Source organism: Indicator indicator, chromosome 30, assembly GCF_027791375.1.
Source record: "Indicator indicator isolate 239-I01 chromosome 30, UM_Iind_1.1, whole genome shotgun sequence".
Taxonomy (NCBI): domain Eukaryota; kingdom Metazoa; phylum Chordata; class Aves; order Piciformes; family Indicatoridae; genus Indicator; species Indicator indicator.
Window position 1 is genome coordinate 9,845,800 of NC_072039.1, and position 25,357 is coordinate 9,871,156.

Here is a 25,357-nt window from a genome sequence, read left to right on the forward strand (position 1 = left end):
CTGGAGATTAGAAAGAAATTCTTTCCAGTGAGGGTGGGGAGACACTGGATCACGTTGCCCAGGGAGGTTGTGGATGCCCCCTCCCTGTTCAAGGCCAGGTTGGATGGGGTCTTGGGCAACCTGGGCTAGTGGGAGGTGTCCCTGCCCATGGCAAGGGGTTGGAACTGCCAGGTCCCTTCCAGCCCAAACCATTCTATAAATCTATGAACATTCTGGCTCAGCCTCCCAAATGCAAGCTCACCAGGATGACCACTGTCTGATGCTTCTACTTACCACTAACATCAGATGGCTTCCAAGGGCCTTTTAAAATTGCAGCAGCCCTTTGGCACTGATGCTGTCATTTAAATATTCTCATTAAACATTTACAGGATTAAAACTTGAAGGCTGACACAGACAGAAAGTGCTGCTCAGAGGAATTTGGGTGGTTTTGCATGGAAATATTGGGATGCTGGACAACAAGGCTAAGGGATGGAATGGGTGTTACCAGCAGTCAACCCCACAGTCCCCATGGTGTGTGTTAACTAGCAAGGCAGAAGACAAAAGAACTCAAGGAATAACCATCACATCCTCCCACTCAGCAGACTTTCACCTCACTGCTTTTCCTTCTGCTGTGCCTCTCTTTGCTTCCCTGATCCCATCCTGCACTGCCCCAGCTGAGCAAAAACCTTCCTTGGAAAGCCAGGAGTTGAGTTCAGTGAGCAGGGAGAGCATCTCCCAGCTCAGACCCAAGCTCATTGCCTTCAGAGCATTAACAAAGAAATTCCTCTGAGGGAAGTCACTTTCCTGACTCAAGGGAAACTCATTCATTAGCTCCTGGTTTAGGAGGGCCACAGTTAGCAAGTCATCACTTTTTACTCAGCCAGAACACCAACTGAATTGGAGGAGGTGAAGGTGTTTTAAGTAAGAAGAATGGTCCAGTGTGAACCTTGTTGGGGGCATTGCACAAGATGAGCCAAGCTGATGTTCTCCAGAGCACAAGGAGCCATGAGGAGTCCCAGATAGTGATCTCCAGAAGGAGCCAAACCTCTCCCAAGCTCTCTGTACAGGCAGCAGGGGGAACTGCAGGGCAGTAGATGGAGAAGTGTCTGTCCCTCCCTGATTCCTGCTTACACTGTGCTCCACTTAGTAGGGAGCTGGTAGTCTCAGGGGAGACCTTATTGCTGTCTACAACTACCTGAAGGGAGGCTGTAGGCAGGTGGGGGTTGGTCTCTTCTCCCAGGCAACCAGCACCAGAACAAGAGGACACAGTCTCAAGCTGTGCAGGGGTTTAGACTTGATCTTAGAAAGAAGTTCTGCACAGACAGAGAGATTGCCATTGGAATGTGCTGCCCAGGGAGGTGGTGGGGTCAATGTCCCTGGAGGTGTTTAAGAAAAGCCTGGATGAGGCACTTAGTGCCATGGTCTGGTTGATGAGTTAGGGTTGGGTGATGGGTTGGACTTGATCATGTCGGAGGTCTCTTCCAACCTGCTTGATTCTGTGATTCTGTGACTTGCTGGGGCTCAAAACCTGTCTGCAGAAGACACAGCTCTAGGGAGGGAGTGACAATGGGGAGCCCTCAGACCCTCTTCAGCCTCCGAGATGTGAAGCCCACCCACACAGCTCACCTTCTACCACCCCTGACCCACAGGCTCCACAGCTCTCAGGAGCGCAGCACAGGAGCAAAGCTGCTCCCTTCCAAATCCTTCCTCCCCAGTCCCCAGGTGAAAAGGGCAGACTGCCTTGGGTTTGAGGAGCAGGAGAGGACAGAGTAAAGCACAGGCCCAATCCCAAAGCATTTTACCTCCAGCAGAAGACACATTTGTTGGCACAAGCCAGGCTGGGGGTGGCCTCCATGCAGCGGTGGCTCTGGATCCCGTAGAAGGTGTGTTTGTAGCAGCCGCCTCGGCCACGAAGCATCGCCTGACAGCACAGAAAGACACACACACAGACACCAAAAACATTAAAACACACCAGCTGGAGCCAAGCCAAGGCTTTAAAACCTGCTCCCTGGGTATATTGGCAGTTTTCAGCCTTGAACTTCTTGAACCTCTCCTATAACAGACAGGCTGAGAGAGTTGGCGTTGCTCAGTTGGAGAAGAGGAAGCTCCAGGGAGATCTTAGAGATGCATTTCCATGTCTGAAGGGGACCTACAGGAAGGCTGGGGAGGGACTGTTTTGAAGGGCTTGGGATGATAGGACTGGCTGAGGGAGCTGGGAGTGTTTAGCCTGGAGAAGAAGAGGCTCAGGGGTGACCTCATTGCTGTCTACAACTACCTGAAGGGAGGTTGTAGCCAGGTGGGGGTTGGGCTCTTCTCCCAGGCACCCAGCAGCAGAAGGAGGGGACACAGTCTCAAGCTGTGCCAGGGGAGGTCTAGGCTGGATGTTAGGAGGAAGTTCTTCCCAGAGAGAGATTTGCCATTGGGATGTGCTGCCCAGGGAGGTGGTGGAGTCACCATCCCTGGAGATGTTCAAGAGAAGCCTGGATGAGGCACTTAGTGCCATGGTCTGGTTGATTGGATAGGGCTGGGGGATAGGTTGGACTGGAGGATCTTGGAGGTCTCTTCCAACCTGGTTGATTCTATGACAAGAGGAAACATTTTGAAACTGGAGCAGGGGAGATTTAGGTTGGACATCAGCAGGCAGCTCTGCACAATGAGGGTGGTGAGACACAGGAACAGGTTGCCCAGAGATGTGGTTGAGGCCCTGTCTCTGGAGATATTCAAGAGCAGATCAGTGTGGCCCTGGGGCAGCCTGCTCTAGTTGGGGTTGTCCCTCCTGATTGCAGTGGGGTTGGACAAGCTGACCTTTGAGGATCCCTTCCAACCCCATGCAATCTGTGACTCTGTGAGAATCTGTGAACTTTGGTGTCCCAAATCACCTGTGAGGGACATTGCCAGCAAGGTCACAGCTCTGGAGCAGGTCTGAATAGTGACAGATGCTGTCTGCTGTGAGAAATCCATAAGACAAATTCAGATCAGCATACAGCAGGACAGCTTATGTACAGCCCTACAGGGAAAAAAAAAAAAAAGGCATTTCTGATGTCAAATTTACAACTGCTTTAGAGGCCAGAACCTTTAACATCATCAATAACTTCTCAGCACAGCATAACAATGTGCTTAGGCTGAAGCTTTTAACTGAATCAGCTCCAAAAGCAGGTGAAGCCACTTAAGCTGCAAGAAGGATTATTGTAAAAGCTCCCTAAGGAGCACCAAGGATCAATTTCAGGGCTGCCCTACCCAATGCTCAATTATTTTCATTTGTCTAGGAGACTTTTTTCTTCCAGCACTAAATTAAATACCCTGACCTCATAAACCCTCATTCACAACACTCAGCAGCTCCAGCAGGATGCTGCATTTGCCTTCACAGAAGCACAGCAGCTTTCCCACCAGGATTTAACTCCTGTTTAGCACACAGGTTGCTCACCAAATCATTTTGGTTGGAAGAGCCCTCTAAGACCATGCAGTCAAACCATTCTCTGCCAAGGCTGCTGCTAACCCATGTCCCTCAGTACCACATCTCTGCCTCTTTGAAACATGGGGATGGGGATTCAACCACCTCCATGGGCAGCCTGTGCCAGTCTGAGAACCCTTTCAGTGAAGAAGTTTTTTCCAATATCCAACCTAAACCTTCCAGGCCACTTCCTCTCATCCTGTCATCAGTTATTTGGAAGAAAAGACCAACACCAACTGTGCTACAACCTCCTTTCCTTTCAGAGAGTTGTAGAGAGCCAGGAGGTCTCCCCTCAGCCTCCTTTTCTCCAGACTGTGCATCCCCAATTCCCTCAGCCACTCCTGTGCTCTGGACCCTTCAAGCAGCTCTTTTATGATCTCAGTTAAACAATGAAAACTGAGCAGGGATCCTCTCCATGCTCAACAGAAAAATTTGAAATCTGAAATAGTAACTTTCAATCCACTTTTCTCTAGCTGAAGAGTCCTGGTGATCCAAGAGGAATCTTCACTGAGCAGCAGAATATCCAAACAAGCCCCCAACACATACACAGCTGGAAGATTAAAACACAAAGAGACATGCTGGTTGTTCTACCCCTGCACAGAATGGTTTGGACTGGAAGGGATCTCAAAGATCATCCAGTTCCAACCCCCCTGCCATGGGGGCAGGGACACCTCCCACCAGCCCAGGTTGCTCAAAGCCTCATCCAGCCTGGCCTGGAACACCCCCAGGGAGAGGGCATCCACAACCTCCCTGGGCAACCTGTTCCAGTGTCTCCCCATCCTCACTGGAAAGAATTTCTTCCTAATCTCCAGGCTGAATCTCTCCCCTCCCCAAGCTTCAATCCATTCCTCCTCCTATCACTGCAAGCCCTTATCAAAGGTCCCTCCTCAGTTTTCTTGCAGGCCCCTTTCAGGCCATTTCCTTAAACAGGTTTCAAGAGATTGACAAATTCTAGCAGACCAAGTTACAGTTTGGATTCCCTAAGACAGACAAATCAGACTCTTCCTAAAAATGTTCTCTTCCAGGAGGTGACAGAACACAATCATTTTAATCTAAGATCTCCCAAAGAAGCTCTGCTTAATACTAATCCTCCTATCCCTGCCTCCTGCTTTCTGCTGATACAAATCTCAAACAAGTCTCCTGAAGATCTTCACATATTAGTGTGAATCCAAGTCAAAGCCACTGCCTGTAACCAATTTCAGCTCAATTTATTAGAATGCTTCACATTCAACTCCTGCTTAAGCTAAAAATAGGTCTGGTCCTATCTAAGCACACAGAGCTGCTATTTATTTTGTGAAATGGCTTTACAGGGCTGCATTAAATTCCAGTTCTTTAATAAAAACAAGTTCTCTGGTTTTTCTCCCTCAGTCACAGCAGTAACAAAGTTGGACAAGTTTTCCTTTAAACATTTCATGGCTTCCTCAGACACACACAAAAAAAATATGACAGAGGAGAGGAATGTTTTTAAGAGCAAACAGCAGAAGCAGCAGTGGCAGCAGTGCACCTCACAATTAGTCCTGACAACACAGCAAGAGGGCTCTTCAGACCCTTCAGGAGAACATGTCTCCTGCTGAAGCAGTTCATTGATAGCAGAGTCCCTCAGGGATCAGTCCTGGGACCAGGCTTGTTCAACATCTTTGTTGGTGCCATGGACAGAGGCATTGAGTGCAGCCTCAGCAAGTTTGCTGCTGACACCAAGCTGTGTGGTGCAGCAGACAGGCTGGAGGGAAGGGATCCATCCAGAGGGACCTGGACAGGCTGGAGAGGTGAGGCCATGACAACCTCATGAGGTGCAACAAGACCAAGGGCAAGGTCCTGCAGCTGGGTCGAGGCAATCCCAAGCACAGATCCAGGCTGGGCAGGGACTGGCTGGAGAGCAGAGAACTGGAGAGACCAGGAACTGATCACTGCCACCCTGCAAGGACTGCAGACGTGCTGGCATTTTAATGAGGTGATGATTCCCATCATTTAGCACCTCCACCAATGCTGATGGGTTTGTCATAGAAGGCACGGGTTGGAAGGGACCTCTGGAGATCACAGCCAAAACACCCAGGGCAGGTCACACAGGAACACATCCAGGCAGGTTTTGAATGTCTCCACAGAAGGAGACTCCACAACCTCTCTGGGCAGCCTGTTCCAGGGCTCCAGCACTCCCACACCAAACAAGTTTCTCCTCATGTTGAGGTGCAGCCTCCTGAGTTCCAGCTTGTACCTGTTGTTCCTCCTCCCATCACTGGACACCACTCAATCACAGAGCCTGGCACCTCCCTCTTGACACCCACCCCTCAAATATTTATAGACATTAGTAAGGTCCCCTCTCAGCCTCCTGGTCTCAAGACTAGTCAGCCCCAGGTCTCTCAGTCTTGCTTCATAGGAGAGATGTTCAAGCCCCTTCATCACTCTCTTAGCTCTGAATTCCCAAATGTATAACATTATAGACCAGCTTTCAACTTTTGAGCTTCTCTAGAGGTCCCTACAACCCCTGTGACTGATTCATGAGGACCTGCAAAGGACAGCTGAAACAACAGACAGGCTTCAGTTAGATCTACAGGCTCTGCACCTCTGCATGGGGCTGGTTTTAAGTCTGCAAACCATTTGAAAAGCTCCTGGGTTGCACAGCCTGCACCCCACACCTGCAGGGCTTGGGAATGACTGCTCTCATACATCCAGATACACAACTAGATCCACACAGGCTGGGGGTGAAGGGCTGGGGAGCAGCCCTGGGGGGAAGGACTTGGAGGTGCTGGTAGGGGAAAAGCTGAACATGAAGCTGGCACTGAGCACTGCCTGTCCTGGGCTGATCCCCAGCAGTGTGGACAGCAGGGCAAGGAGGGGATTCTGCCCCTCTGCTGTGCTCTGCTCAGACCCCCCTGCAGTGCAGGAGTCCTCAGCACTGCAGAGACAGGGACGTGTTGGAACAGGACCAGAGGACCACAGCAATAATGGGAGGAAGCTTTCTGCTGTGAAGTCAGGCTGAGGAAGTTGGGCTTGTTCAGCCTGAGGAAGAGAAGGCTCCAGGGAGACCTTCAGGTGGCCTTCCAGTGCTTAAAGAGACCAATCAGAAAGCTGGGGACAGACTTTTGAGCAGGGCCTGTTGTGACAGGACAAGGGGTGATGGTTTGAACTGAAAGAGGGAGATTCAGTCTGGAGATTTTATTAACAGTGAGGGTGGTGAGACCCTGGCCCAGGTTGCCCAGAGAGGTGGGAGATGCCTCATACCTGGAACCACTGCAGATCAGGTTGTTTGAGGCTGTGAGCAACCTGCTGATTGCAGGAGGGTTGGACTAGATGAGCTTTCAAGCTCCCTTCCCACCCAAACCTTGACTCTCTCTGCACACACACTCTCCCCCTGAGCAGCAGTTAAGCAGCCCTGGCATTACCAAGTGACAGTTACCTCATTACCTAAACCTCACTTGACAAATGCTGAGAACCAGTGGAGAGGAGAGGCTCTGGCTGTCACAAACCAGATCTATCAGTCACAGAACAAGAGGTATCCAAAATGCCCTTGTGTGCCCACTGGAGTGTAATGAGGCACTGCCTTATCTTTGTTTCAGAAGCCCTCACATGAGTGATGTAACCATCCTGCTTTCCTCTGCACTCTTCTGCTCCTGCCATATATTTCAGCAGGCAGGAGATATTTCAGCAGAAGAAAAAGAAAACAACAGAAAATGATGTTCCCAGCTCTGCCATGGTCACATTCTCACCCTTCTCTGGGGGATTTTAAGAGCTCAAAATGAAAACTAAAGCACAAAAGTGGTCAGAGAAGACCTGCAAGATCATGGAGTCTAACCATCAACCTGACATCACCATGGCCATTACACCATGGTCCCCAAGTGCCATGGATCACAGGATGTTAGGGGTTGGAAGTGACCTCAGGAGATCATTGAGTCCAACCCCCCTGCCAGAGCAGGACCATAGAATCCAGCACAGGTCACACAGGAACACATCCAGATGGGGCTTGAAAGTCTCCACAGAAGGAGACTCCACAACCTCTCTGGGCAGCCTGTTCCAGTGCTCTGTGAGCCTCACAGTGAAGAAGTTCCTCCTCATGTTGAGGTGGAACCTCCTGTGCTGGAGTTTATATCCATGGTCCCTTGTCCTATCCCAGGGTGCAAGTGAGCAGAGCCTCTCCCCTCCCTCTTGACCCCCAGCCCTTAGATATTTACAGACATTTCTTAAATCCCCTCTCAGTCTTCTCCTCTCCAGACTGAACAGCCCCAGGGCTTCAGCCTCTCCTCATGGGGCAGTACTCCAGTCTCTTCACCATCCTTGTGGCTCTCCATAGGACTCTCTCCAGCAGATCCCTGTCCCTCTTGAACTGGAGAGCCCAGAACTGGATGCAATATTCCAGGTGTGGCCTCACCAGGTCAGAGTAGAGGTGGGAGGAGAACCTCCCTGGATCTGCTGACCACACTCCTCTTAATGCACCCTCATGGCCACTTCTGTGCAAGCAATAGCACATTTATAAAGGAACATTTCATCTGGGAATGGCAATGGCTGAATAAATCTCCACTTTGGTTGATTTCTAAGAAGAGAAATGATGAGCACAGACCTTCGTCCATCGGCACAGCTTCACCCCAGAGTGGCTGCCAATCAGTTTGTAACCTGGAAGCAAAGAAAGAAATCAGACCCTGGATTTTACCCTGCAATATTTTTTACACACAGAGCACCCCAACTGGTACACCAAAGGATTCATAGGCTGGTTTAGGCTGGGAGGGATCTTAAAAGTCATCTACTTCCAGTACAGAATCTATGTTGCTCTCGTGAGACCTCATGTGGAACACTGCATCCAGTTGTGGTGCCTTCAGCATGAGGAGGACATGGAACTGTTGGAGCAGGTCCAGAGGAGGACACAAAGATGAACAGAGAGCTGGGGCACCTCCCCTATGGTTGGGGTCAGCGAGTTGGGTTTGCTCAGCCTGGAGAAGAGAAGGCTCCAGGGAGACCTTAGAGCAGCCTTCCAGTACCTGAAGGGGGCCACAGGAGAGCTGGGGAGGGACTTTTGACAAGGGTTGGGAGTGACAGGATGAAAAGGAAAATGGCTTTAAGCTGGAAAAGTGGAGATGGAGACTAGGAAGAAATCCTTGACAGTGAGGGTGGGGAGACACTGGCACAGGTTGCCCAGGGAGGCTGTGGATGGCCCCTCCTGGAGGTGTTCAAGGCCAGGCTGGATGAGGCCTTGAGCAACCTTGGGCTGGTGGGAGGTGTCCCTACTCATGGTAGGGGGTTGGAACTGGATGATCTTTAAGGTCCCTTCCAACCCAACCCACTCTGTGAATCTATTAACTCCAATGCAGGGCTCAGCTCAACCCCAAAACTTCACAGGTTCACCAATTCCATCTCCAGTAGTTGTGGTGGAGCCATAGTGAGGGATCTGCTGCTGCATACCCAAAGGAAAGCTGATTTCACATCACTTCCCAGTTTCCCAGCCAAGATCCACACAGTTTCATGGGAAATTTATTGCTTCAGGAGGATTAACTCCACCATGCTGGTTAAGCACTAAGTGCTATTATTTCCCAAACTGCTTGAGTTGGTTATTTTCCCCTTTGAAAGAAAGTGCTTAGAGACCAAGATGTCTGGAGGATTAAAAAAAAAAAAAAATCCCTTCAAAAATTAGCATTAAATAAAATAAAATAAAACTAAGAGGGATTTGAGGAGCTTCATTCACACAGCAACATTGATAGCTCAATGGCCTGGTTGTCCCCAAACCCAGCACATCTCAACCAGCTGCTTTCATTAACACTTGCAAGGGAAGCATCAAATCTCAGGTGTCTCCTTCCTGCCAATTAGCATGAATTGATCAGCTGGAAAGCCTTCTGCTCAGAACTGGCCTTCACCTCCTAACAATGCAAAAGTAGCACAACTCCCCTGCCCTGCTCCCTTGGCACCATGTGGCTCCTGCACCGTGAGACCCCAGGGGAGTGCAGCTGTGCCCCAAAGTCCTCCACACAAAGCCAGGCAGGCACCAAACCAGCTGAAAATTAAACCATTTGAAGGCACACAGCTAGCAGGGAACCACCCAGCAGCTGCAGCATGCTGCTCTAGTTGCTCTGCCACTTAAAGCCCACAGAGATCTGCCCAGACTTCTTTCTTCTGGACCTGATGTTTGCTCCTATCTCTTCATGCTGGCTCTCATCTTAGAATCACAGAATTGTTTCAGTTGGCAAAGCCCTCTAAGATCATTGAGTCCAAACATCAACCTAGCACCACCATGGCCACTGAACCATGTCCCCAAGTGCCATGTTCTTGAACACCTCCAGGGATGGTGACTCCACCACCTCCCTGAGCAGCCTGTTCCAGTCCCTGTAGTGAAGACATTTTCCCTAACATCCCACCTAAACCATTCCTGGTACAACCTGAGCAAACCAGCAGCAAAACAGTTTGGCCTTAAAGAAAGTAAAAAGGGTTAAGCAGTGCCACATCTCAAACCAAGCCTGTGAGAAAATGCATTCAAGAAGCAGTCTGAGAGTCTTCTCAGCTCTGCTTCCTAACAACCCTTCTGAATGCTCAGGTGAAGTCATCTCTTCCATCAGCTTTGCCACACCTTCACTATGGCACTGCCAAGGCAAAGGGTGGTTGACTGGAATCTCATCCACGGGCCAGAAGTCTGCACCTCTGTAAGCCAGGGCCCACCACCAGCAGAGTCATGGAACCACCTAGTAGGAGGTGTCCCTGCCCATGGCAGGGGGGTTGGAACTAGATGATCTTTAAGGTCTCTCCCAACCCAAGCAATTCTAAGATTCTCTGACACCTGTGAGCAATAGCTCTAAGAGAATCTTTGGATACAACCCCTTCCAATGACAGAACCACAGAACAGTTTGGCTTGGAAAGGACCTTTAGCATCACCTAGTGCCATGGGCAGGAACACCTCCTACTAGACCAGGTTGCTCAAGTCCTCATCCGAGCTGGCTTTCAACGCTTCCAGGGTTGCAACCTCCACAACTCCTCTGGGCAAGCTACAGTGCATTGTCTTGATGGGACTCTGCTCACAGTCCTCATGGATCTTAAGAGAGACTGAGAGCCCTGGGGCCATTTAGTCTTGAGAAGAGAAGACTGAAAGGAGATCTGATCAATGTCTATCAGTAGCTGAGGGGTGGGTGTCAGGAGGAGGGGGCCAGGCTCTTTTGGGTGGTTCACAGTGATAAGCCAAGGAACAAGAGGTTCAAACTAGAACATAGAAGATTTCAGCTCAACATGAGGAGAAACTTCTGTACAGTGAGGGTGACAGAGCCCTGGAGCAGGCTGTCCAGGGGGGTTGTGGAGTCTCCTTCTCTGGAGCCTTTCCAAACCCACCTGGATGCATTCCTGTGCAGACTACCCTCAGTGATGCTGCTCTGGCAGGGGGATTGGACCTGATGATCTCTGGAGGTCCCTTCCAACCTCTGCTATACTGTGAGACTGTGACTCTGCTCAGTGCCCCCATGGCTCTTCAGCTACCAAAGCTGAACAAAGCCAATCCAGTTATTATTTCTACAGCCTGATATTCAAAGGATCCAAGCTGGCTTTCAACACTTCCAGGGTTGCAACCTCCACAACTCCTCTGGGCAACCTACAGTGCATTGTCTTGATGGGACTCTGCTCCCAGTCCCCATGGATCTTCAGCTACTAAGGGCTGAACAAAGCCAATCCAGTTATTATTTCTACAGCCTGATGTTCAAAGGATTCCTTCATTTATAAGCAGGCTCACAGTAATCAGCTCAGCTGCTGACTTAAGGCACAAGAATGTTTAATCTGAAGCCTGTATTAGTTAATCCTGCTCTAGATGATAATTTTTGAATGACCTAGAAGCCTGCCAAACTCCACTGAAATTAAATGCCTTTTTTTCACTACACTAAGACACAAATTCAGCTTTGAAACAAGCTTTGGGGTGAAATGAGTGTTATTAGGCAAGAACACTGGGCTGATAGGCATTTGGGGATTGCTCATCCTGACAATTCCACTGGAGTCGAATGGACCACAGACAGACTTTTAACCCAAGAGCCCAGTGTCACTGGTGAGGACTGCTCCAGTGTCCAGGGCAAGACTTGAGGTGACCATTTATGACTACACTGCACCATTTCAGATAAATCATAGTTCTAAAAGTCCATTCTTTGGAAGGACTCAAAGATTTGAGTCCCTTCTCAAAGAATTCAAAGGACCCCACTGAGCTCTCAGCCACTGAGACAGGACACTGCTACCTATAAACCCATGATTCATAGAATGGTTAGGTTGGAAGGGACCTTAAAGATCATCCAGTTCCAACCCCATGCCATGGACAGGGACATCTTCCACTAGACCACATTGCCCAAGGCTTGAGGCTTGAAGCCTCCACAACTTCTCTGAGCCACCTATGCCAGTGTCTCACCAACCTTATGCAGAAGAATTTCTTCCTAAGGTCTAATCTAAATCCAGCTTCCTTCAGTTTGAAGCCATCCCCCCTGTCCTGTCATCACCACAAGCCTTTGTAAAAAGTCCTTTCCCAGCTCTCCTGTACCCCCCTTCAGGTACTGGAAGGCTGCTCTAAGATCTCCCCAGAGCCTTCTCCTCTCCAGGCTGAAGAACCCCTGTCCCCACAGGGGAGGCACTCCAGCTCTCTGATCTTTGTGGCCTCCTCTGGACCTTATTTATTCTGCTTTGTAAAATAACTCACTGCTTTAAAAACTAATTTTCAATCTTCCCTTGGCCTGAATCCTGTGGCACATCTCAGGGACTGCACCAGTGTGACTAATCCCTGTGCCAGCTGTGAGCTGCCAGTGCCACCTGGAGTTTAACACCTAGACAGAAAGCACAGCAAACCCCAAAGGTTCACAGACTGCATGGGGTTGGAAGGGACCCTCAAAGGTCCCTGCAACCCCCCTGCAGTCAGCAGGGACACCTCCAACTACAGCAGGCTGCCCAGGGCCACATCATAAAATCACAGAATCAGTCAGGGTTGGAAGGGACCACAAGGCTCAGCCAGTTCCAACCCCCCTGCCATGGGCAGGGACACCTCACACTACAGCAGGCTGCCACAGCCTCATCCAGCCTGGCTGCAAACACCTCCAGGGATGGAGCCTCAACCACCTCCCTGCACAACCCATTCCAGGCTCTCACCACTCTCATGGGGAAGAACTTCTTCCTCACTTCCAGCCTGAATTTCCCCACTTCCAGCTTTATTCCATTCCCCCCAGTCCTGTCACTACCTGATAGCCTAAAAAGTCCCTCCCCAGCTTTCTTGGAGCCCCCTTCAGATCCTGGAAGGCCACAAGAAGGTCACCTCAGAGCCTTCTCTTCTCCAGACTGAACAGCCCCAACTCTTTCAGTCTGTCCTCACAGGAAAGGTGCTGCAGCCCTCTGATCATCCTCAGAACCCTTCTCTGGACACATCTGATCTGGAATGTCTCCAGGGATGGAGCCTCAACCACATCCATGAGCAACCTGGTCCAGTGTTCTACCATTCCCATTATGAAGATGCATGCAAATGTTTTTTAGCACCCAGCCAGGACAAGCAGATATCCAGCAGCACCAATCCTTGTGCAACATTTTGGCACAGCAGAGCTCCTTTCCAGAGGGCTTGAGATGCCCTCTGAAGGTAAATGCACTGCCTGTACAGTCAAGAGCTCTGGACAGGCAACCTTCACCATCTATAAAATCCTCCTGGTGTCCAGGGCCATGCAAAAAAGAAATCAAAAACAAAATCCAAAAGCACACCAAGCTGTGAGCCCAGCAGGAACTGTTTTAAGAACCTACAAGCAACTACAGAAAGCAAATGTGAACACAGAGTCATGGAATGCAGTGGGCTGGAAGGTTCCCCAAATGTCATCTAGTCCAACCTCCCTGCAGCCAGCAGGGACATCTTCAACTCCAGCAGGTTGCTCAGAGTCCCATCAAGCCTGAACTTGAACGTCTCCAGGGATGAGACCTCCACCACCTCCCTGGGCAACCTGTTCCAGTATCCCACCACCCTCAGAGCAAAGAGCTTCCTCCTAATGCCAGCCTAGATCTACGCTGCTCTGGTTTCAAACCATTGCCTCTTGTCCTACCACTACAAGCCTGATCTAGTGGGAGGTGTCCCTGCCCATGGCAGGGGGGTTGGAACTGGCTGATCCTTGAGGTCCCTTCCAACCCTAACAAGTCTGATTCTAAGCCCTTATAGGAAGCCCCTCCCCAGTTTTCTTTCAGGCCTCTTCAGGTACCAGTAGGCTGTTCCCCAGAGCAGTAGGGTCTCCCCAAAGACCTCTCTTTTCCAGGCTGAACACCCCTAACTCTCACAGCCTGTCTTTGTAGGGCCCTCCTCTGGACCTTCTTCATCAGGTCCATGTCCTTCTTGCGTTGAGGGCCCCCAGATCTGGACACAGGAGTGCAGGTCAGGTCTGAGCAGAGCAGAGGGGCAGGATCTCCTCTCTCCATCTGCTGGCCACGCTGCTTTTGCTGCAGCCCAGGCTGCCACTGTCCTTCTGGGCTGCAACTGCCCACTGCTGAACATGGCAGGCTGCAGCTACTCATCACCACAGGAAACATTAATAGGAGAAGTTTGCTTCTATTTTCAGTTTCTTTTGTGACAGCCACTTAAAGAGGTGAAATTAGCAAAGCATTAAGCAGAGCAAAATGAGACCACTGCAACTATACCACAGCAGAGTGCTCCAGCTGCCAGCCTCTCTGTGTTTGTTACTTGCAGGCACTAAATAGCTTGTGCTGTATTTCTATTTTATGCAAGACTGAGCCCTGATGGGAAGGGCATCAGAGCTGTTCCTGACAACACAAGATTGGTTGCAGCATTTTAAAAGCAGCTATTACAGAGCACCTCTTCTCTAAAAAAGCATCTGCAAGCAAGCAAGTCCAAGGGCTAGCACCAACAGAAGCCAGTAGCTGGGGTTATATTTAGCTGAAATTCAATGCCAGTGCTAGAATAAAACCATTGGTTAAGCAATATTCAGCTTACCTACAGGGAGATAAATTTGTCTGAAGGTGAAGGAAAATAAAAAGCATCTCAAGAGGCTGAAAAGATGCTGCTCAAAGGCAAACAACCACAATTTAAGTTTTCTTTTGACTTCCTACTACTGGATTTTTTTTTCCCCTTCCCTTGGGCTAATTATGCCCTCAGGGATTATCTTGCAAAGACACTGAACGTACACCCCCCAAAAACAAGCAGTTGTTGCTAAATAAATTAGATTATTTTGTGGCTAATTGCATTTGTTATCATGGGGGGAAGAGGTGCTGATGGAAGGAGTTTTGGTTTCACAGAATGGCTCAGGCTGGAAGAGACCTCAACCTCCCTGCTGAGGGCAGGGACACCTCCCACCAGCCCAGGTTGCTCAAGGCCTCATCCAAGCTGGCCTTGAACACCTCCAGGGAAAGGACATCCACAACCTCCCTGGGCAACCTGTTCCAGGGTCTCTTCAGTACAAGGGTGGTGAATTTCTTAGCTCCAAGTCTAACCCTGCTCTCCCTCAGCTTCTAACCATTCCCCCTTGTCCTGGCTCTAGACACCCTCATGAAAAGTCCCCCTGCAGCCTTCCTGTAGGTCCCCTTCAGGTATTGAAAGGCAGTTCCAATGCTCCCCCAGAGTCTTCTATTCTCCAGGCTAAACACCCCCAGCTCTCTCAGCCTGTCCTTTTAGCAGAGGTGCTCCAGCCCTTGGATCATCTTTGTGGCCTCCTCTGGGCTCACTCCAACAGCTCTGTGTCCTCCTTGTGTGATCTTTGTAGGGAAAAAAAAAAAAAGTTATCTGAGAAAAAGAAAAGCAGCTTCTCCTCTTCATTGTTAAGTGCAAATTACAGAATCAGAGGCAAGAGCAGAGGATTGTGCCAGTTGTAACTGTAAGGATACAGACAGGGGAGGTTAAGTCTTTGAAACTACAGCTTTATGTAAGTAGATCCTAGTGGTTGAGTCAATACTGGCACTATTCCCAACGTTGAGGGAAGGCAGAAATGCATCCCCACTTATCTGGATAATTAATTCCTGTCCCTGGAATATCACAAGGAGATATGAGCTTGCCTTTGTGTCAGGAAAAATGACAGTAGGAAAGTGACCTTCCTCCCAGCTCTGTTCTCCTCTTCCAAATGACCACTGTCTCTATACCATCACAAAGGCAGCTTCATTCACTCCCCAAAACCAAGCCAATACAGCCTGGGGCAGAAAGCAAGGCAGAGTGAAACACTCCTGTGCCCAGCACAGCACACAGCCCTGCACCACAAAAGGCAGGGCAGTGTGCTGAAAGCCTCCCACCACTCCCCTCTCACAGTCAGTACCAGAAGCAGCTTCCACAGCCCACCTGGGGCTCCTGTTCCCCAAGGTGCAGCCTTCTCCAGATTCAGCATCACCACTAACCTCTCAAAGCCAGGCAGCCAAGGCTGCTTACCTGGCCACAGCCTAGTTCTAGACAGCCACATCTCCAGTAGCCCACTCCCTCATGTCTGCTGGCCAAATCCACTTGTCCTCTAAACTCCCCGGCAGCAGATAGAACAATGAGACTTCTGGATCACACACTGCCAGGAGTAACTAAATCCATGGGCAGATAAAAATAAGAGGCTGGAAGAGTGCTCCCACTGCTCTGCATCACATTACAGCCTCCAGAACTGAACCAGCCTCCTACAATCCCCATGCTGGTCCCAGCCAGCAGCAGCAGCACCACTATGGACACAAGGAGGAGGCAAAGTCACTGCCATTCCTTGCTAAGCTTTATGCTTTATTCCTCCAGACTACACATTTAAGGAACAGCTCTTTGGTTTATAGCTGTGCTAAGCTAAATGGGGAAAAAAAACCCCAAACAAAGAAAAAAACCACCACAGAAAGCCACCAAACACATCAGATACCTGGTGGGCAGAAGGCAACACCAGTCACCTACAACAGCTTGGGCTGGAGAATGGCTGAGATGATAGAATCACAGAATTTTGGGTTGGAAGGGACCTCCAAAGGTCATCTAGTCTAAACCCCCTGCAGTCAGCAGGGACAGCCTCCACCAGAGCAGGTTGCTCAGAGCCTTGCCCAGCCTGACCCTGAATATCTCCAGGGATGGGGCCTCAACTACCTCCCTGGGCAACCTGTTCCAGTGTTCCAGCACCCTCATAGTGCAGAACTTGCTCCTAACATCCAATCTAAATCTGCTCTTCTCTAGTTTCAAACCATTGGCCCTCAGTCCTTACCACTGCAAGCCTTTGCAAACAGTCCCTCTGCAGCCCCCTGCAGGTGCTGGCAGGCTGCTCTAAGGTCTCCCTGGAGCCTTCTCTTCTCCAGGCTGAACAACCCCAGCTCCCTCAGCCTGTCCTCACAGCAGAGGTGTTCCAGCCCCTTGATCAACTTTGTGGCCTCCTCTGCACCCTCTCCATCAGATCCTGGGAAGTACAGGTGTGGGGATGACACAGCCACTGGACTAAACACAGGAATCTCAGAAGCCAGCTCTGCAGCAAGGAGGCTCTGCTGCAATAACCAGAAGTGCATCTCAGCATCACAGGTTGGAATAGACCTTTGAGATCATCCAGTCCAACCTATCACCCAACACCATCTAATCAACCAACCCATGGCACTGAGTGCCTCATCCAGTCTGATTTTAAACACTTCCAGGGGTGGTGACTCCACCACCTCCCTGAGCAGCACATTCCAGTGGCCAACCTCTCTCTCTCTGAAGAATTTCTTCCTAGCATCCAGTCTAAACCTTCCCTGGTGCAGCTTGAGGCTGTGTCCTTTCTTTCTGTCACTGCTTGCCTGGGAGAAGAAACCAAACCCCACCTGGCTACAACCACTCTTCAGGTTGTTGTAGACAGCAATGAGGTCTCCCCTGAGCCTCCTCTTCTCCAGGCTGAACACCCCCAGCTCCCTCAGCTGCTCCTCATAGGGCTGTGCTCCAGACCCCTCACCAGCTTTGTTGCCCTGAAGCATCAGGAGAGCTGCTACTGATTTAGCCAGCAAAAAATGTGAGCTTGCTCCCATCCTGAGCTAAAAGAAATTAAGCCAAACTCCCTTTAGTCTCCAAGTGAGCAGCCCAGGGAAACTCACATCACCCTTCTCCTACTACTCAGAGCTTCTGATCCAATCACTGAGTTGATTGATAGTCTGAACTACTTCCTTTGCTGGATATAGTTTCAGCAACAAAAAAAAAAATCAGTTTGGAACTGAAATAAAAGCAAGGGACATGCACAATGCAATGCAGAACAGATGCAAAGCTGATCTTAAAATATGCTCTGAGAAGCCTACACTCTGGGAGCTAGAGACATGTGGGACTATCATCTTCCCTCTCAAGAACACATCAAGCCCTGTGAACTCTGATACACTCTCCACATGTTGTGCTGGGACTTTACCCAGCTTTAGTTTCTTCCCCTGCAACAAGCAGGTACAGCCAGCCCCTGCCTCATTTCTGTCCTGCTGGGAAGGAGGGTCCAGAGCAGGATCTTTAACATAAAGAACATCATAGAATCATTTTGGTTGGAGAAGGCCTTTAAGATCCTTCAGGCCAACCATTACCTATCTGAAGGGGGCCCACAGGAAGGCTGGGGAGGGACTGTTTCCAAGGGCTTGTAGCACCAGGACAAGGGGTTTGAAACTGGAGCAGGGTAGGCTTAGGTTGGACTAGGAGGAAGCTCTTTCCAACAAGGGTGGCAAGAGAGTGGAACAGGTTGCTCAGAGAGGTGGTGAAGGCCCCATCCCTCCTGGAGACATTCAAGGTTGAACTTGATGGGGTCCTGAGCAACCTGATCTAATTGGAAAGGTCTCTGTTCCCTGCAAAGGCTTGGACTGGATGACTTTCAAGGGTCCCTTCCAACCTGATCCATTCTTTTTATGATTCTAGCAAGGCTGGTGCTCAATCACATCCCTCAGCACCAGATCTCTGCCTCTTTTAAACACCTCCAGGGGTGGGCATTAAGCCACCTCCATGGGCAGCCTGTTCCAATGGGTAAGAACCCTTCCAGCAGAGAAGTTTCTTCTCATATCCAACCTAAACCTCCCCTGAGGCAGCTTGGGGCCATTTGCTCATCTTTCATTTGCTCTGTTAAAAGTCTGCCACTCAGCCTGGTTCACCATTGGGTCTTTTGCAGAACCTCACCTTGCTTTGTGAGTGCTTCTCTCAGAGCTGGGGTTATCATCTCTCTCTTCTCAACCTCCTCCTTCTTCCCAGTGTTCTCTTGGGTCAAGCTCATTCCACCATCTCCTTCCTGGAGCTCAGGGTCTCTCTGTTTCAAGACAGTGAATTACAGCCATTTAGATCCAAAGCATCATCTTTTAAACACCCTGACCCAGTTCAGCCACAAACCTGCTAAACTTCAAACTGACACAAGTGCCCACACAACTTCCTGTGGATTCACATGGACCTGATGCATTTGTGGAGTCCTGCATGATATCCCTCTCCCCCATCATGTTCTCACCCTTCAGTAAATTAGGACAGTAAGTTTGAAAAGGAAAAAAAAAAATAAATACACTCCTCACTAGATTTGTTCTGCAGCAGGAAAATTCTCTAGGGCATTTTAAGAAATAAAGTGCTTGAATCACATCTGAGAGCAAGAAGGGCTCCAGGATCACAGAATTGGTTCAGCTGGAAGAGAGCTCATCAAGGACAACATCAACCCAACACCACCATGGCCATTAAACCACATCCCCAAGTGCCATGTTCACAATTTCTTCATCACCTCCAGGGATGGTGACTCCACCACCTCCCTGGGCAGCCTGTTCCAATGTCTGACCACTCTTGCAGCAAAGAAATTATTCCTAACCTTAACCTCCCCTGGCACAACTTGAGGTCACTTCCTCTCATCCCATCATTTGAAACTATAAGGAGAAGACAGCAACTTCATCTCTCCATGGAGCACAAAGTAGAAGGACTAAACCATTTTGTGTATACCTGAGAGCCCTGCTGGGAGTGACAAGCAGCTCTCATCTCACTCATTCATGACAGGTCAGGGGAGAAAGCCACCTCAGTACAGGGACCCAGGCCAGGAGCTCAGAGAAGTTGTGCTCTCCAAGCCCCCTAATGTGCAGCCATGCTCACCACCAAAGGCCTTGGAAGAAAAGACTGCTCCCCCCTGCCCCACAACCAACACTGCAGCATCTCAGCCAAGCTCAGCTGGCAGCAGATACTGCTTTACAGGCCAGCAGGGCAAGAGAGGGGTTCTCCCCCTTCGCTCTAGCAGGACCCCACCTCAAGTACAGCATCCAGTTCTGGAGCCCTCACCCTAAGAAGGACACAGAGCTGCTGGAGCAATTCCAGAGGAAGCCACAAGGATGATCCAAGGGCTGGAGCACCTCTGCTATGAGGACAGGCTGAGGGAACTGGAACAGTTCAGCCTGGAGAAGACTGAGAAGACCTTAAAGCTGCCTTCCAACACCTGAAAGAACCTACAGGAAGGTTGCAGAGGGACTTTTCATGAGTGTGTCTAGGGACAGGACAAGGGGGAATGGTTTGAAACTGAGGGAGAGTAGGGTTAGAGTGGAGCTTAGGAAAAAGTTCTTCAATACAAGGGTAGTGGGACACTGGAAGAGGTTACCCAGAGAGGCTATGAATATCCCTTCCCTGGAGGTGTTCAAAGCCAGGTTGGATGAGGCCTTGAGCAACCTTGAGAGGTATCTCTGCCCCTGGCAGGAAGGCTGCATTAGATGATCTCTGAGATCCCTTCCACCCTAAGCCATTCTCTGATTCTGTGAAATTCAGGCACATCAGCTGTTGGCATAAAGTTACAAGCAGGAGAAGCAAACCCTTGCCCATAAGAAACTGTGACTCCCCCCCCCCAGTCTCCCTTTTGAGCCTTTATGGGTATTTATGGTTTGATGTCTGCACAAGAGAAGCATGAAAGTGTAAATAATCACTTCAATCTTTCATGCAGCTTGTAATCTGTCAGTCCTTTATGGCTTCCTTGAAATATTAAGGGAGTTAAGGATAAACAACAAACAAACGACAAAAAAAAAAAAACCCAACAGAGGACATTTTGTTTTCACAGAGCTGGAGATTCTTTTTTGTGCCAAAGACATCAAGAAGTTCATCCACATGCTTCCAGTTTGAGCCTCCCTGACCAACTGTTAGCATCACTAAGGAAACCAGTGCTCTTGACTTGCCAAACTGGGTTCTTCACAAACAGGGAAAGGAACCAGGCTGTGCCTGGAAAACAGATGGAAGCCTTCTGCACCTGAGCAGAATTACACAACAGAAAGGTGCCTCAGAAACAAAACAAACGAAGCAACCACAAACAAACAAAGCCACCAAAGAAATCCCAGACAGACTCCAAGGCCCAAGGACAAAGAGTTCCCAATAAGCCCTCGGGAAAGGGACAGGCAAGGAAAATATTTGTTTAGGGGCAGAGGTTAGTCTCTTTCCTGCTTACTTTGAATGAAGCTGTTGCAGGAACCAATTCCTGTTTTTCCTGTGTGTGCACAGATGGCCAACAGCATCCTGGTCTGGATCAGCAATAGTGCAAGCAGCAGGACCAGGGCAGGGATTGTTCCCCTGTACTCAGCACTACTGAGGCCACACCTTGACTACTGAGGTCAGTTTTGGGCCCCTCACTCCAAGAAGGATATGGAGGGGCTGGAATGGGTCCTAGGGAAGAGTAGTGAAGCTGGTGACGAGGCTGGAGAAGAGCTGCTGAGGGACCTGGGGCTGTTCAGCCTGGAGAAGAGGAGGCTGAGGGGAGACCTGGCTCTCTGCAACTCCCTGAAAGGAGGCTGGAGCCAGGGGGGGTTGGTCTCTTCTCCCATGGAGCAGGTGGTAGGACAAGGTGCTCCAGCCCTCTGAGCACCTCTGAACACTCACTCAGTGTCAGCTCCATCTCCTTCCTGTGTCAGGGACTCTACAGCTGCCCCAGCACTGCAGGTGGGGTCTCAGCAGAGGGGCAGAATCCCCTTCCTGCCCCTGCTGCCAATCAGCTCAGGACAGGGCTGGCCTTGAGTGCAAGTTCACAGAGTCAGCTTATGTTGAACCACTCCTCAACCAGCACCCCCAAGTCCTTCTCCATCCATTCTCTACCCAGTCTGCAGCTGTGCTTGGGACTACCCTGACCCAAGTGCAGGACTTTACACTTGGATTTGTCAAACTTCTTGAGGTTGGCACTGGCTGACCTCTCAAGCCTGTCAGTGTCTCTCTAGCTGCCACCCTTCCCCCTCCAGCACGCCAACCACACCACACAGCTTGGAGTCAGCTGCAGACCTGAGTGGGATGCTGGGGTAGTTTTGGGCTGTGCCTAGAAAACTTCCCCCCAGATCTTGAACAGAAAGTGACAGAATGTAAACCAATTACCACTGGATGTAAAAAGGAAAATAATAAGGCCTAAATAATCCCTTTGGTCTGAAACCTACTATGAAGTTAGTTGTAGGAATTAAATCTTTTGGTTCTTTGCACTGAGAGACACTACCTGGTGATTCTGCTGGCTTGCTGACTTTGGCTGTGTTCTTTGTTGTGGCTAAGAACTAACAGCATCTCCCTGCTGTGTCAGTGTGAGCTGAAATTCCCCCCCCACACTGACACTAACCAGGCTAGCCCATTCTGGAAGCGAATGAAAGCTGTATTTACAAAGCAGAATCTACAATCTGTGATGAAATGCAATGAATATATACAAATATACAAAATTCACAACATTTACAAATATATACAATCAACAGAAAAGCACAACCAAGCTCCCTTTGCTTCCCCCCAAAGGGGACCTTTCCCAAAGGGACCTCTCTCTTTCTCCCAGGAGCTTCCCCCCAGACCCCCCTGGCAAAAAGCAGAGTTAGTTAAGCAGAAAGTTGTTAACTTAGCTGCCAAGGTCAGTGTGTTATCTTCAGCCAGAAGAGAAGAAGAAACAGCAGCCAGACAGCCCAGCAACTGCCCCCACTGCCGAACGCAGAATGTGCCGAATGCCTACTTTGTTTTGGGTAATAGTTCTTAAACATTTCTATCTACCCAATGGAAGTGTTTAGAACAATCAGTATTTTGCTTTCTTACACCCAATAGTGACTTATTTACACTCTTTCACTTTCTCTGTTCTGAACTTTGCAAGGAAATAAAAAGACAGTTTCAAACCATCACACCTGCTCTTCTCTTTTACCTTATAGAGGTGAGGGAGAAGCTGTTGGTAACCCCCTGCTTTGGGCCAGGGGGGTTCTTGTGTTGTTTATACATTAGAAAGAGATGTAAATACTGTCTATTTTGTACATATATATTGCATTCCATACTTCTAGATTGCAGTTTTGCTTGTAACTAGAGCTCCATTTGCTTTCAGCTGAGCTGCTCTGGCAGTTTTATGTTGGGGAATAATTTCAACCCACCACAGATGGACCCAGCCCTCAGTGACTCAAGTGCAACTGAGACTTCCCAGCCAAGCCAGCCTTCAGAAACATCTTCATGGCAAAGGGTTTGCATTTCTACCTGCCTGTCATGCCTCTTCCCTCAGATACTGAGGGAAGCACCCACAGACAAGGCTGACAGGTGAAAATCATCTCCCAGGCTGGCCTGAAACATTTCAATAATCATTTTCCCACTCTGAGATTTCCATTCCTCCCCTCTCGGCTTGATGTGGAAGGCTGTAAACAAAACAATCATTTTTTTTCTTGGTGGGTTTTGTTTTTTTCCTCTCAGCAGCAATACCTGATTTGTTCAGTTTGGCAAGTGATTGCCTTCAGGTATTTCTTGGAGGAAATGGAATTCATAGTCCCAGGAGGTTTACTTATTTGCTTAATAAAGCTGTCATATCTGTTATTTAGGCTTGGAGTGGGGAGAACAAAGTTAACTTTGCACAGAGCAAACTTCTCCAGTCCTGGTGATTTAGCAGGAAGCTCTGTAGTAAATCCAAGGCAAATCACTGCCTCTCCATAACAAATCAGGCAAGCACTGACAAGAGTTCTCCCTGCCCTTGAAATATTTCACTGCCAAAATAAATCTGAAAAGTCACCCTCTGCTCTCTGCTCACAAAGAGCTGAGAAAAACCTAGAGACAGCCTTCAGTTCCTTGGGATCTCAAGGCTCAGCACAGCTCCTGCTGAAGATATTTGGGTTTTCCACTGCTGCCACTGAAGCAGACCTGGATAAGAGCTACTGAGGCTCAAGGATAAGGATTCATTGATTCATGGACTGGTTTGGGTTGGAAGACACCTTAAAGATCATCCAGTTCCAACTCCCCCTGCCATGGGCAAGGACACCTCCCCACCAGCCCAGCTTGCTCAAGGTCCTCATCCAGCCTGGCCTTGAACACCTCCAGGGAGGGATATTCACAACCTCCCTGGGCAACCTGTTCCAGTGTCTCCCCACCCTCACTCTAAAGAACTTCTTCCTAATCTCCAGTCTATACCTGCCCTCCTCAAGCTTCAATCCATTCCCCCTCATCCTAAAGGACCTGGCTTCCTTCCTCTACAAATGAAGGCAAAAACATCTCTTCCCTTTTACTGCCATACAGGCAGCATGTCCTGCCTGGGCAGGCAGAAGCCCATTTCTGAGGAGTCTAGGGCAGAGGGTGTCTGGTAAGGGACAGTCCTCAGCATTCCCCACCAAGATAGAAGTGCCACTGCCCCTCACAGCTCAAGTGTCCCAAAGGATTTCCTTCCCATTAGAAGAAGTAGCCTTAAGTTCCAGCAGGGAGGATTGAGGTTGGACATCAGAAGAAATTTTTTCACTGAAAGGATTCTCAGACTGGAACAGGCAGCCCAGGGAGGTGATGGAGTCCCCATCCCCAGAGGGGTTTCAGAGAGGCAGAGATGTGGTGCTGAGGGCCATGGTTTAGCACCAACCTTGGCAGAGTTAAAGAATGGGTGGACTCAATCCCAAAGCTCTTTTCCAGCCAACTGATTGTAGGATTTCATACAAGGCTACCAAAGTCATCCACAGCCACATCCAAAGTACAACCCCCAGGGTTCACCACTGCCACAAGGACATGGTTTAGTGTTGACCCTTCAGTGCTGGGCCAAGGGTTGGACTGGATGATCTTTGAGGTCTCTTCCAGCTGGATGTGATCCTGTGATTCTCCTCCTTTGAAGTGCACTCTGCAGCATGTCATGGTGCCCACTGCCTCCTTGGTATTTTCCCTTTCCCCACCAAGCTCTCTTCAAATTAACATTGGATGTGTGAGAGAGAAGAGATCCCTAAACTCCATGCAAAGAAGTACTCCCTAAGGTCACTCAATTCAGCTATTTTAACCTCATGGCTCTAGGAAAAAGTATCCCCAAGAACACTCCCAGAAGGAAAATGAGACCCAGAAGATGCCCATTTTGACTCAACTTCTTTCCTGTTTAACCTCCCAGTGGTCAGACAAGAGGGAACCCCCTGGTTTTATCATGATTTACAGCCTCATCCATCAAAAGGCTCTGGGGTGTTTTACCAAGTGAAAGGCACCACCATTAAGAAAACAGCAATCCATCAGGGGGCTGGAGCCAGGACTAACAGAACCAGCAGCAAGGGAAAATGTTGGCAACACCACCAGGAAAGAAAGTCTAAGATGACCTTTCCCAAAAGAGTCATCAAATGAAGTATTAAACTTCATGTATTGCATGAAGGAGGAGTTAAAATTCCCACCAAACAGAGCTCTGGAAGCAAGACTCCAGGAAGGAGAGGACAGCCAGAAATGCTGACAACTCCTCTTCTACTTCAGGCTCATCTGTCAGAAGGCAAGAACCACGTGGGGGTTTCTTTAGCAAGTTTGTTAGACATCAAGCTGCCCACAAGAGCTCGTGGCAGCTTAGAGAGCAACCTTCCTGCAAGACCAAAACACAGGCAGAAGGTCCAGCACAGGGAGCAGGCTTCCACAAAGATCACAGAATGGTTTGGGTTGGAAAGGATCTCCAAAGGTCACCTAGTCCAACCCCCCTGCAGTCAGCAGGGACATCCTGAGCAGGTTGCTCAGAGCCTTGTTGAGCCTGACCTTGAATATCTCCAGGGATGGAGCCTCAACCACCTCCCTGGGCAGCCTGTTCCAGTGTTCCACCACCCTCATGGTGCAGAGCTTGTTCCTAGCACCCAACCTTCTCTAACTTCCACCACTGTCCTTCATCCTATCACTGCAGGCCTTGGGAAACAGTCCCT

At 49.5% G+C, this 25,357-nt stretch overlaps 1 protein-coding gene across 1 annotated transcript in view; it reads right to left on the reverse strand.

The window, feature by feature from the left end:
- Window positions 1-25,357, reverse strand: part of LOC128977105 (S-adenosyl-L-methionine-dependent tRNA 4-demethylwyosine synthase TYW1-like) — a 122,832-nt gene that overhangs the window by 81,334 nt on the left and 16,141 nt on the right. Inside the window, exons 8-10 of the mRNA XM_054394574.1 lie at window positions 18,429-18,555; window positions 7,983-8,035; window positions 1,782-1,900 (exon numbers count right to left, since the gene is read on the reverse strand). Of these exons, the coding sequence (XP_054250549.1) occupies window positions 1,782-1,900; window positions 7,983-8,035; window positions 18,429-18,555 (299 nt within the window). The remainder of the gene's footprint in view (window positions 1-1,781; window positions 1,901-7,982; window positions 8,036-18,428; window positions 18,556-25,357) is intronic.